The 13,878-nt window shown below is 38.5% G+C and overlaps 1 protein-coding gene across 2 annotated transcripts in view; it reads right to left on the bottom strand.

Annotated features, from left to right (window-relative positions):
- VAV3 (vav guanine nucleotide exchange factor 3) overlaps window positions 1-13,878 on the bottom strand; it is a 293,077-nt gene that overhangs the window by 138,531 nt on the left and 140,668 nt on the right. For both annotated transcript variants that reach the window (XM_016159794.2, XM_016159795.2), the window contains exons 9-13: window positions 12,781-12,880; window positions 9,221-9,316; window positions 6,604-6,672; window positions 4,757-4,843; window positions 924-1,009 (exon numbers count right to left, since the gene is read on the bottom strand). In XM_016159794.2, the coding sequence (XP_016015280.1) occupies window positions 924-1,009; window positions 4,757-4,843; window positions 6,604-6,672; window positions 9,221-9,316; window positions 12,781-12,880 (438 nt within the window). The remainder of the gene's footprint in view (window positions 1-923; window positions 1,010-4,756; window positions 4,844-6,603; window positions 6,673-9,220; window positions 9,317-12,780; window positions 12,881-13,878) is intronic.

The following is a 13,878-nucleotide window of genomic DNA, read 5'->3' as shown; positions in this document are numbered from 1 at the left end:
ATTTAAAGGACCACTGAAACACAAGCTGAGTGGTATATGACATGCAACATGTAAATTGGAAAAAATCATTAATTTTACATGCTGCTATTTTTCTTCTCTGTTGTTAAAAACAATGTATTTGGGGAGAAAAACAAACCATATAATGCCATCATCCAATACCAATACTTGGATCTTTTTGAAAACTTTCAGTGAGTCACGAGCGACATATTTTTTTTAAACAACGATAATGATACATTATCGCACAGCTCTAATACTTGTCAAAGCTTATTTTCCTGGAGAGGCTGAAAGGTTATGTGTCTCCTAAGAGCTACCTACAGAGTCTGGGTATCAAGGTGGAAGAAAGAGATGATGCTGCCCCCTACTGGCTGACTTTCTCATCTCCAAAGGCTCCAGAAAATTGCCATCTCAACCAAATGACAATTTGTGTGTGTGCGTGCATGTGAGTAAAACTAGGGACATGTGACCAAGCTTAATTTTCAAGGACTCCACCTACAAATTCCACTCAAGAAAGTTTCACTAAATGGTTCTCACTTAGACTTCTTTCTCAGGGTATTTTATATTATTTTTAGTTATTTTAACATGCATACTAAAGAAATCAAACAATGTGTTTTTACGGTAGTTATCCATTGTTACTTTATCCCTACTCTCATTTTAATGTGGACTTTTTGTGTACCCTAGCTGACACTCTGTGTTTGCCATTTTCTTTTTAAGAACTTAAACAAATCAACAGATTCCAGAACAGAGAATGGGCCACCTAATACAGCCATATGAGAACTCCTTAGAAAACCACGGGTTGATCTGTCCCCTTGTTTTTCTTCCTTTGTTTTCCCTCCTCTGTCCTGGAGGAGCTGCTCTTAAGGTTTTCTCAATCTTGTGATACTAATTACTTATTTTGAAAATAAGTGCTGCTCCTCTGTTCTCACCTTTCTTGTTTCGTGTGCTTGTCTAAAGTAGTTATTCGAATTTCGCCGTCTCCCTGAGGTCGTCCAAAAAGCAAAACTGGTTGGTTCTAAAATAAAAAATTCACATGGCTCAGTTTTTCGTGACCGCATAAAGAGAGAAATAAATATTAAAGAGGATGTTTGCTAGAGACAACAACCTTAGTACATGACAAATTTTATTCTTTTACATTTCTAGCACACTTATTCTAAAAAGCTCAGATCTATAGGATACGCTTTCAAAAATAGTCTGTCCCTTGGCCAGCCCAGGAGGTATATTGAGACATTAAATTTTTTTACATATAATCCTAATGGGGAAATTAGGTACCGAAAAAGAGAACAGAAAGAATTTAAATCTCGAGGAAGTTACAACTACTAATATTTATTGAGCGGCCACTGTGTTCCAGCCAGTGAAGAAGGTAAAATGATACAGACGCTGCTTTCATGGAACATCCTGCCCAGTGGGGAAAAAATACTCACGTAAGTATGTAATTACGAATGTGCACCTGCCATGAAAGAAGCGTATAGGAGCCATGGATGGCCGAGGGACTTATCTGGCATAGGGAGTCAACGATGGCATCGCCGACCTAAGACCTCAGGAATGAAAAGTTCTGACTTAATGATCAAAAATAATAAGCCATGCCTCCAGAGGTAGAACATAATTTTTTTTTAAAACTATTTTTGAGCATCTACCGCATCAGGTGCTAAGAGAAAAAAAGAACTGGCTGAAAATTAACATCTAGGAGATTCAGTTGCATAAAAGAGACAGATACTACATAATTAACTGTAGTACAAGAAAGCATAAAAATATATGTTCCCTATCGAAATGTCAATGGTGTTTTTTTCCAGAAACAGAAAACTCCATCCCAAAATGCATATGGAATCTCAAGGGACACATCATAGGCAAAACTATCTCAAAAAAAGAACAAAGTTGGGGTCCACTCTTCCTGATTTCAAAACTTTTTACAAAGGTATCATAATCGAAAGTGTGGCATTGACATAAAGACAGATTTCTAGAGACCAAGGGAATAGAACACCCAGAAATAAGTCCTCACATATATGGGCAAATGATTTCTGAAAAGTGTGCCAAGACCACTTAAGGGGGATAAGACAGCCTTTTCAACAAGTGATGTTGGGGAAACTAGATACGCACAGCCGAAAGAATGAGGTTAGACCCTTACCTTACACTGCATACACAAACTAACTCAAAATGGATCAAAGAGCTAAAAATAAAAAACGCTGAGAAGGAAAAGTAGGAGAAGCAGCTTATGGCATTGGATTCAGCAGTGATTTCTTGAATATGACACCAAAAGCACAGGCAACAACAACAAAAAGACTGATAAACTGGATTTCAGCAAAATTAAAAATTTTGTGCATCAAACGACACTAACAACAAAGTGAAAATTCAACACAAAAAATGGGAGAAAATGCCTGCAAACAAAAAGCATAATAAGGATCGATAGTCTTATCAATATATAGAAGGATATTTGAAGAAAAACTCCTATAACTCAAAACAACAACAAGAAGAGCAACCTTAAGTCAAAAATAGATCAGGGACTTGAACAGACGTTTCTCCAAGGTAGATATACGAATGGCCGAGAAGCACATGAAAAGATGCTCAATGTCAGTAATCATTAGGGAAATGCAAAATCAAAGCTACAACAAGATATTACTTCGACTCATTTGGATTAATATGATTTTAAAAAAGGAAGAAAAGTGTTGGTGAAAATAAGAAGATATAGGAACTGCTGGCGGGAACGTAAAATGGTGCAGCCACCATGAAAAAGAGTGTGGCTCTTCCTCAAAAAAACCCCACAGAATCACATATAATCCAGGAATGCCACTTCTGAGCATATAAGCAAAAGAACTGAACGCAGGGATTCGAACACATATTTGTACGCCCAGGTTCACAATGCTCAAAAGGGAGAAGCAACCCGAGTGTCCATGGACAGATGAATGAATAAACAAAATGTGGAATATATACGACCAATGCTATATTATGTAGCTCTAAAAAGGAAATCTTTAAAAAAAAAAAAAAAGGAGGGAAAATTCTGACACCTGCTACAACATGGATGAAATCTGAAGACATGCTACATGAACTAAACTAGTCATGAAAGGACAAATATTGTATGATTCCACTTATCTGAAGTACCTGGAGTAGTCAAATTCATAAAGCCAGAAAACAGAATGTCTGCTGCCAGGGGCTGGGGGTCGGGGAGAATGGGAGTCGGTGTTTAATAGGTACAGAGCTTCAGCTGTGCGAGGTGAAGAACGTTCTAGAGACGGATGGTGGTGAAGGCTGGACAGTGTGAACCTACTTAATGTCACAAAACTGGACACTTTAAAATGGTAAATTTACTGTTATTTAAAGAGAAAGGGATGACAGGAGCTGAGGGAAAAGATTTCTTTTTCTTGGACTTTGAAGGGAAGACACAGACAGGTTACTAGACTCTGACAATATTATGATCGAAGGCAGAAATATTCAAACGTTCGGCAAATCGGAGACCAAGCAGGATTGCTGCAGTGCGAAGCACGTGGGCCGTGAGCTAAATGACTTCAGGAAAATAGGGTGGGGCCGAACCATCGAGGGCCTTACATACCATGCTGAGGAATGTCGTCTGAATCCTAAAGGGAATGAAAAATTCTGACCAGTTTGGGAAAGAGAGTGAATCAAGAACTCTACATGTGGAAACCCAATGGTGTGAAGAGAGGATTCGGGGCGACTGTGACCGAGAATGGGGCAGGTAAGGCCCCGGACTGGGGGAGTGGCTGATGGGGTGAAAAGAGAGGGACAGACTCCACATGTTACAGAGAAAGAGGAAAAAAAAAAAATCCCTAAAACCGGCCTACTGAGAAAACGCTCTTAAACCCTTTCATTTATGTCTGTTTTCACTGGCCACAGCTTAATCCAGGCCTCCGTCCTCTCTCTCGATACCTCCTCAGCAGCCTGCCCACTGGTCTGCCAGCTAACAGGGTTTTCTTGAAATGTAAATGACTGTGAAACTGATAAAACCCTTTCCGGAGCTTCCCGCTGCAATCACAATAGACCCCAACTAGACCTGCAAGGCTGTGGGGGCTTAGTTCCGCCCACCTGTCCCACTCCGGGGCCCACTGCTTCCCTCCACGCCCACTCCCAGCCACTCTTGCCTTTCGGCTTCTTGACCTCCCCTGGCCCTTGCTCATCTCTGGGCATTTCGTTCTATGGCTTCCGCCTGGAATCCTCTCCCCCCAGATCTTTGTGCCACTGGCTTCTTATCTTTCAAGTTCAAGAGGCAAATGACTCGGAAGGGCTTTTTCTAACCACCTAAACCAGGACTTCCCGTACCGCCCTCTGTTGCGGCTCCCCGTTCAGGGCTTTAATGTCAGCGTAGCATTTTTAAACTCTCTTCTCACTGCCTCCCCAACCACAAGACCGTGTTGTTCAGAGCAGGAGCCCGGCCCCAAGCACAATGGCTGGCACGCAGTAGTCACCCAGTAAATATACATTAAAATGAATAAGTTAACGGAAATCACCCGTGAGTATGTAAGGGGGTGAGGGAAAGGAAAGGAAACACAGACTCCAATGTTTAGGATTCAGCTGCTGGGGGAAGAGGCGCTGTGCGATTGAGGTGAGAAGGACGAGTGATGGCGGAAAATCCCGGGGCGATGAGATGCCACAGCTGCCACCGAGGCATCCACGTGGACGCTGCCAAACGGGAATAACACAAAACCGAGAACAACGACAACTTGAAGGTGAACTATTTTTTCGTCAAAAACAACTTCTGGAATGTTCCCCAATGTATGGGTTAGGGAAGCTGGATGGAATGATAATTACATACCAAATTTTCTATAGAGAGCTGGAACTGTTTAATTTCGCGAAGTGTCTCATTATCTCTCTTCACTTCATTCACATATTGTGCCAAGTCCTAAAGAATAAAGAGACGGGGGGGACAAAAAGAAGGCAGTATAAGACTGGAGAAGAGATGAGAACTGTTTGAAAGAAAACACATCATTAATTTCATTAACGGCAAAAGTATACCGCAACTTTTCAATGACAATAAAATGAACGCCCGATCAATCAAAACCGCATCTCAAAAGCGAGTTAAAAATGTCTGGGGTACAGCTGGGAAGACTGAAGAGCTGCCGATTACCCCACCCCTGAGAAGAGTAAGAATAAAAACCAAAAACAAGCAAAACAACCCCCACGCCCCAAAGAAACACAAAAAAGGAACTAAGTCAAGAGAATGTAAATTCCAAACGCGTTTATAACTGACTTTGAGAGAATTACATTTGACATGGGTTAGAATACGGGCAATAATGCAGCCTTAGCAGGGAGAAGAAAATAAATAAAGGTTAGACAACAAATCTAGCAGGACTATTTTCTGCAACCAGCTGGTGTCTGAGCTCCTGAGAGCATCCAGCCAAGGAAGCCAGTTCCACGGTGAGGAGTTAACAAAGGAAGTTAGAGAAACCGAAGAGCACTAAATGAATTGAACACACGGCACTGGCCATGTTTCTCCATGTGCCTTCACGTATTTTAAAATGTCTTTTCTCATTTTTTGAGGAAACATTAGCTAATCTCTCTACACTGTAACTAGCTATTTTTATTATGTGTGTTCTAGATTTTCCTGTTTTCTGGGTTATTTTTTTATTATTATTATTCCTCTATCCTCTTAAATTCACCTGCAACAGCAGAAGTATAATGCTGACAAGAAAGCAGTCCCTAACTTTTATTAAAGGAAAGGCTGACTTTTCATAAGATGTATCTACAATAAATTATTGTATGCTGTTTCCTGACAGGGTACTAAAATCAGCTAAACAGCTATTACTAGAATTAGTGGGTAATCACATTGTAAGGTATAAAAATGTCAAACCACTACATTGTGCACCTAAAACAAATATTATATTGTATACTAACTATACTTTTCAAAATTATTTTTTAAAAATAAAATCAGCTAAACAGCAGAGCCGATGATGAAATTGGCACAGGGACACAGGTGAGTAATTACTGCTCTCAGCAGAGTCACATGGGCGTTTTATTTTTGAGAACATATTTGCTCATATTTTAAGGGCAAAAATTATTTCCTTCAAAGGCAAAGTCCAGCATAACACAGAAGTTAGGATTTTATAGATTCCTCAAGATATTCAAAAAGTCTGCCTTTATCTACTTATGGTCCTTGATTTTCAGATTTACCTGAAAATAGAAACCCAAAGTGAAATCCATGTGCACTGATGCGCAGCACCCACAAAGGTAAAGCTGGCAGATAGCCTCACCTGAGGAAATAAGGCACACCTGTGTTCTGAATTCACCAGCTGGCCTGATATTCACACAAGCCAATGGTTTTCTATTAGTAACCACAAGAAGAATATCAAAAAAAATTATATAAAATCATTCCTGGAGGTTATGAAAGTTGTCATACTTTCATAAATAACAATTCTTTTAACATGCCTCTTGGTTTTATGTGTTTTAATCTAACAATTAAATCCATGCAAGGATATCTATTTCAGTTAAAAAAAATCCAGCTCTCGCCACCAAAAACAAAACTATACAAATACTTACATGTGTTATATTACAGATGTAGATATGTTATATTAGAATATCATACATATGTATTAGCAGTTTCTATTCTATTGCTTTTAGGCAAGAATAAGAACCACAAACAGATTAATGACACATTTGCCTCACCTTCATGGCATCAAGAGCCAGTTTCAGATTTGCCTTCTCTACAGGATCAGTGGTGTGTTTGACCAGTTCCTAATTGGAAGATATAATTTAGTACTACTGTCATCAGATTAACACCAAAACACAAGAAAAAAAAGTTTAATATTATCATTTTTTACCATTGTTACATTTATCATGTTATGACACACCTTAAGATGACAAGTCTGATGTCACTAGGCTCTGTCTTCATCAAAAATCAAACTCTAAGAAAAATAACTAAAAGAACACCCAAAAGACACCAAAAGAACATGGGACAATGATAGGAAACGTTTCTTCTTTCAAAAATGGACCTGAATCCTGTTCCCAGCTGTAATGAAAGGTCCTCTCCTTGCCACTTTCCACTCGCGTCAAACTCGGCTTCCGTCAAGCCTGGGTTCTGACGACTGCATCTTCCTTTGGCTTCACGGACGCTAAGACCTGTGTGCTGCTGTGACTGTTGTCTGCTGTCCCCCCTCAATTTCTGTCCATTTGTCAGTCTTTCATACTTTCCTCTTCATCTACACCTTAAAAAGTTGTTGTTCTCTGGTTTTCACCTTAGTCTCGTCATACTTAATTTACACACGCTACAAATTTTATCGTAACGTAATGGGATAATCGCTCTCGAATGAATGTGCTCAACCCAGAACTCACGCCTGAGTCCCAGACTCCTGTGTCCAACAGTTCGACCTGGGTACCTCGCAAGCCCTCAAACCCAACACACACGAACTTAATGCAGCTTCACCCTTGATCCCTGTTTTTGTCTTACTGAATGATGGCACCCCATCAGTGTAACTGCTACGCCAAAAGCTGAAATGCACCCCAGACTCCCTTCTCACCACGTTATGGTGATATTCACTTTGATCCTTCCCCTTGAAATCTTTACTGCCACTTCCTTAGTTCAGGTCTTTTTCAAATGCATCATTGTAATAGGCTTCTGACCTGCAGTCTCTCCTCTCTGCAATCTATTCACAATGCTGACATCAGAGTTGGGTTTCTAGAGTGTAAATCAGATCCTGTCTCTACCCTCATTAGGCTTCTGTGATGCTCACAGAATCGTCAGGTTATCATCCGTACCTCTTCGACCCATCATGATCTGAATTCTGCAAACCTCTCCCAACTTCTCTCTCCACTTCCACCCATACGACCTATATTCTTTCCATATTAAGTTAACTACAATTCTCAAAATACGTTCTAATATCTGATCCCATGAGGTATATTGCTCTCTCTCCTTAGAATGGCCTTCCTCTCTGATCCACCTGCCAAACTCTTATTCTTCCTTCAGAGCCCAATTTAAGCATCACTCCTCCATGAAGCCTTCTATGACAGAGGCCTCTAAGTCTCCGGTCTCCTTGGCATAATTAACGAGACCTTTATTTGTACCACCTCTGTTACTCTGCATACTATCACAGTGTTGTACTTGGCAGCTTACTTTTCATAGAACTGAACATACTTTTGAAATTTAAAATACAAAACAATCCAAGAGAAATTAGAAAAGTTTGCTGAATTTCATAAAGTTATAGTCATATTTTATACCTTTATAAGTCTGCCTAAAACCTTACAAGCGACGAATAGATGTTTCTTGAAAATTGCACCTTCTAAATTCTTCAACTGATATTTGACTAAACCAAAGTTGCAAAATAAATTATTATCTTATTTTGGACATGTTTTTAGTTCCATGATGTCTCAGAAACTGATTGCCTAAGTCTTCCGTATTATTTTTTAATAAAATCCAATTTGATTAAGTTGCTCTGAGTTAGGCCTCATAAATGTTTTAATGCATTTTTAAGAAATAATCAGGGTTTGAATTTTTCTGATTTCTCAGAACAAAAATAGATATGATTAATAATTTTGCGGCTGCAGTTCAAGAAATTTAATATACAAGATGTACAAAGCACAGCAGACTCAAAATTATATTTCACATATAGGTAGTAGATCTTTTTAAAATGACATTTCACAAGCATCAGCAGAGTTGACAGACTAATACTGTAAGACATTTGTTTGGAGCAGAACTAATGAGTCTCCTGGTGCAGCTATCAAATTAAATTTATAAGACTCTCCACCCTCATTAGAGGACTAACCGTGGAAACCATAAGCTTTGGGTTATGACAAGAATCATTTCAAAATAAATGCAGTCTTATTATAATTTATTATAGCAGAAAGCAACACAGAACATGACACAATCCTCTTTAGTTTAGGGTTATAAGGCAAAAGGTCTAATACAATTAACCTGCAAAATTCAGGTATATTGCAACACTGAGATTCCAATAAATGATGACAGCTAACTACAGAAAAGTCAATTGAAGGGATCTTTTCATTTTGTCTTGTTTTTTAATTTTAATTTTTTGGAGCCAGTTGTTTGAAGGACATAAAATGTGACTTTATGGAAGATAAAAAAATCATCTTTGTTAAAAGGAAGAAAAAGTTTCCAGCTGTTCTGTTATTTCCCACTTAGTTATACTAATAATTGAAAATTGTAAGGTGATTGGGCCCCAAATATGGAGTATATATCTGGCTCAGAATTGTTGATTCATTAATATTTTGTTGAATGAATGAATAAATGAATACATGAATGAACAAATTAACAAAGTGTCAGGTTACATACCTGGAGGAGAAGGTGATACTTTAAAACTCGCTGCATAGGAACCACAAGCAAATCTCGAAGAGTGAATTTCCCATTATTGGCTCGTTTGGAACATTCCTAATAAAATGTTTTTAAATTTTTTTAAAAAATCTTTGTTAGTTTCATCAAAGAGAGTCACAAAACAATTAAAATTCAAATACCATAAACAAAACTGCTATTATATAATAAATAATGTTATTTTTCTTAATAAGTCTTCTTTCCAAAAAATAGAAAGTATCCTCAATTAAAAAATAAATAAATAAATAAACATGGTAGCATTTTAACTCTAAATGTGAACTAATACACAGAACTAGTTTATGCATGAAAATGATTTCCTGTAAGGGTCCTCCAGGGTCCTCTCCACAGACCCTCATAGCTCTACCTTCCATCGATCTCCCCCAGCGGGCCTGTGGGCCAGGCATCAGGAACAAGTCCCTCCCCATCCAACCCGCCATGTGCCTTCCCCACCACCAGGCCTTGATTCATTCTGTTCTCTCTGACTGCCCTGTGTTTTGTCCAGTCTCAGTAAAATTCATCTTCCTCTTCAAGAACTATACTTCTAGGCCTTTAATACTAACCCCAATCAAAACGGTGTTCTCGCTCTGTGCTTTGTGGGTTTTCTAATTATTATTGCACATAATATCTTCCCCAATGTGTCCTTTATGCTTCTAAGAATCTAGTATTTGCTTCATAAATATTTGTTGAACTGAATGAAATGGAATGATTAACTCCAAAAATATGCTAAAATATAAACCTAACATTGGATTCGAAGTTTTAAAAACCTCTGATTTTATTTTTTTAATCTCACACTCTTCTTTCTTAAAAGTTTATCTCAAAGTAGTATTGACTCGTTTGCTCCTTGACATCAACTATGACTCTTGGCTGTGTAACCTTGAACAGGTTGCTTTTTTGTTTTTACTGTTTCTCACATATCTGTGGAGCAGTTAAAACACACACACACACACACACACACACACACACACACAATAAAGTTCCAAAAAAAATATTATTAGCAGGCAATTTAATAAATCCAAAATCCTCAGACAATCACACAGCCCAGACCAAGGAATTTTCCAGCTCAGGGAAGGAATTGTGTCCAAGGAAATGCTCCTTAGCTCGTGAGTTTGTTTCAGCTTTGCCCACACCTAGCTTTTCTGGCACACAGAAGGATATATCATCAACAGCTGTAAGGCAAACACCACCAGCTCTGAGAGCCACGATGACTTCATGAGTGCTTGACTGCAGATCTGGAGCAGAAACTGGGGACATGTCCTGATATGTTAGCTCATGTCTCATCAACTGCTGCGTTTCACTGGAAGGATAACTATGGCAAGCGATTTCTTGCTTTTATAGATTGTAAACAGTTCTGGATCGTGGGTCTCACATAGGAGGTTAAGTTGTTAATAGGACTGCAATAAATGGGTCTCATCTCCTAGCTGCATTTTCAGCTCGTTGGAATTAAGTCTGTATCTTAAACTTCACATATGCCATCTTAACACATAGCATTAGGAACTGAAACGTCATACATTTAAAATTAACTTTGTTATGCTATGGAAGTCAGTATAAAACTGTTGAGGAACAGAATCAGTTCCTTGAAGTTCTAAGTTATAGACTCAGGAAGCAAAGAAATGGACATTGCTCATTGTGTCCTATAACTCGGGGCCTGAGACTGAGGTGTAAAATGCTTATCATCATTGAAAGTAAATAAAGGACAGAAATGGTTCTTCTAAAACACTCAGTCCTGAGCTTAGCCTAAACTCCAGTTATAACTGAGAAGAAAATACAGTGGGATAGGAGTCAGCTTCCAGGGCAAGATAAAAAGACTCTAATACCCTTTATCACATGTTATCTTGGTTCCAAAGTTGAAAAGAAAAAGACTAAAGTCAACAAAAGCAAAAATAACCACAAAGGAGAAGACGTTGAGGCGTAGGAGAGACGCCAAGAACCAGGCAGCTTTCCCTTCACCGTGCTAGGCCTGGCGGAGGACAGTTTCCGGCCAAGTATATCCACTAAGGCGTCACAGTAAGGACCTGGTTAAATACTTCCTAACCAGGCCCACAGAGGAGGGCTCTTCGGGTGAGGACAGGACAGCAGCGGTACCTCACCTGGGCCTTTCACGCTCAGCCTGAGCTCCTCTCCCCGCCTACGAGCAACAGTGAAGGCAGAAACCATGCACCAAGGGTCCCAAGGACCGTCACTGGGCAGGACTTTGACAGTGACTCAGAGAAGGGACAGGAACTTTCAAACAATGCTGAGAATATAATGGAGGGTTGACTGACAACTTGCTGACTCCTGTGTTGAGCCAGAATTTTATATCTTCATTTTTCTTTTCTTTTTTTTTTTTTTTTTAAAAAACTGCTTTAATGGTGGCTCTATTAGTAACTAGTTATAAGTTTTATCTTACCATATTTTAATTTGAGCCAAGGTGGCTTATAGTTCTGCACTTACACAGCTCTATTCTCCGGAGGGGCAGAAACTCTTCATGCTAACAAGACTGTCAGGATGATATTCGCTGGTGACTTAGACTACCACCAAGATATAAGGATCATAAGAGCTAAGGAAAGAAGATCCCTGATATAGAGTAGCCTGTTGATGTGCAAACTTTCTGACCGATAGCTCCCCTTTGTGGGAGTTAGAAGTTATAAAATTATACCAGACATGCCAAAATAATGATTCCAAAATCATCTGCCACATTTTCTTTCCCTGTTTATCACCTGACCTCACTGTTAAACTGAACAAAAAATTGCAAAGGCAGCAATTGCTGGGAACAAAACACTTAATACAGTTTCAGACTTCTTTTCCACTGATATCAGATGCTCTGTCTACACAAGCTTACTCGCCTTTTCTCAAACTTTCTTGACTCATCTGGTCAAGACAAACCAATTCTTCCAGAATGTTCTCCATGGAATCTCATCTGTCAAGATTCAACCCATTCTTCAGTGACCAAACTCACATGCTAACTCTTCAGAGAAGTCTTCCATATTCTACATATACTGAAGAGATCGTTCCATCTTATTTCTGGGGCCCTCTCAATTAGTGCTTGTCACACACTATTTAATCTTATTATACTTGTGTCTGTCTTGTCTTCTTTCTCATGTGCCATAGCAATGCCCTTTTCTTACATTTGCCTGTAAATGCCTTATATTTTTAATCGATATTCTAAATTCGCATATACGTTATCTCATATGTATCTTACTCATCCAGCACTTCTTACTACCTACGTGCCCTAAGCAAACTACTTATAATCTCTCTGCACTTCACCATTCTCGGCCATAGAAAATTAACTGTATATATCTCAGAGTCATGAGGATCTAATGAGATAATGTGTGTAAAACACAGAGCCATAGTCTTAGATTTTACTACTGTTATTACTACTATCTAATTATTTATAGAGCTATTTATTAATATATTTTATAAAATTGACATGAAATTCTTTTTAGAATATAAGGGGAAATTTATAGCTGCGTCGATCATGAAATGGAATACATCACTTTTAGGTTTATTTGACTGTATTTCATAAAGCAACGACAGTAAATAGGCACCTCTAATTTCAGTTTGACGTCTTCTTTTGTCTTCGAAATGTAGTCTAAACTGGAGATGGCCGACTCCACTGCACTGCAGTACTGCCCATAAATAACCAACCTGAAAGGGAAAAAGACGGGAGGAAATTGTAGGACGATAAGGACAAAATGTGGAAGAGGAAAGAGGCAGAATTTCCACGTATTTAAAATCCTGGCTAGGAAGAATTAAGGCACATTTTACATTTCCTACACCTCTTAGTACCCAGGTAGCCCTCGGCAAATTGACTCATGATGTCTCTGAACCTCAGCTTTTCTTTTCTTTTTAACACACACCACAGTCAGAGAATGGCTATCACTTACATTTATGGTATTAAGAAGAACTGCTTCTTATTCCTAAATTTGAATGGATTAATTTCCACGTACATATTTATGGCAGGCAGATTTTATAAACCGGCTTTATGACTGTAAATGTTGAATACAAATATCACAAAACAAAATTATATTGTATGTCAACTGCAACTGAAAATTAAATTTTTTAAAAAGTTCTTTTAGAGGTCAACTTTTTACTGTTTACTTACTCAGAAGTCATTTTATTTTATACTACGATTTTACAGTAATCACTACTTACAATTCTATTCATTAATAAACCTCTTACTCCTTCCTACTTTCTCATTTGCAAAATGCATTATCAGAAAAGTGGGAACGAGGGACCTGAACTGAGCCGGGCTAGCAGTCACACCACATAGAGTCTGAGCCTGCGTCAGGAAGGGCATCTCTGAATAACAGACATTTTGCGAAGAAGATAGGTGATTTATTGTTTGTTTGTTTTTTTAATTCTCCATTAGAAAGAAACTACTAATCAGTCGATGTTGATCTAATTGTTGATACGCAGCAATTCATTAGCCATTTCTTAGTAAGTACTAAGAACCATGGTGCTTGATTTAAAAAGAGAGAACTGTATTTGAAGCAAAAGTCCTTGGAACTTTAATTCATGTGAGTTGTTCAGATTTTTTTTTTTTTTAACTCAGAAAGGGATTGTCTTTAGCTGGGAATCAAATACTCCAAAATAAAATATTAGAGTTGGAAACAGCACTAGGTGTCAGCTAATCTACTCTTACC

This window comes from Rousettus aegyptiacus, unplaced genomic scaffold (assembly GCF_014176215.1).
Source record: "Rousettus aegyptiacus isolate mRouAeg1 unplaced genomic scaffold, mRouAeg1.p scaffold_m13_p_17, whole genome shotgun sequence".
NCBI lineage: Eukaryota > Metazoa > Chordata > Mammalia > Chiroptera > Pteropodidae > Rousettus > Rousettus aegyptiacus.
This window is presented reverse-complemented; position numbering and strand designations above follow the sequence as displayed.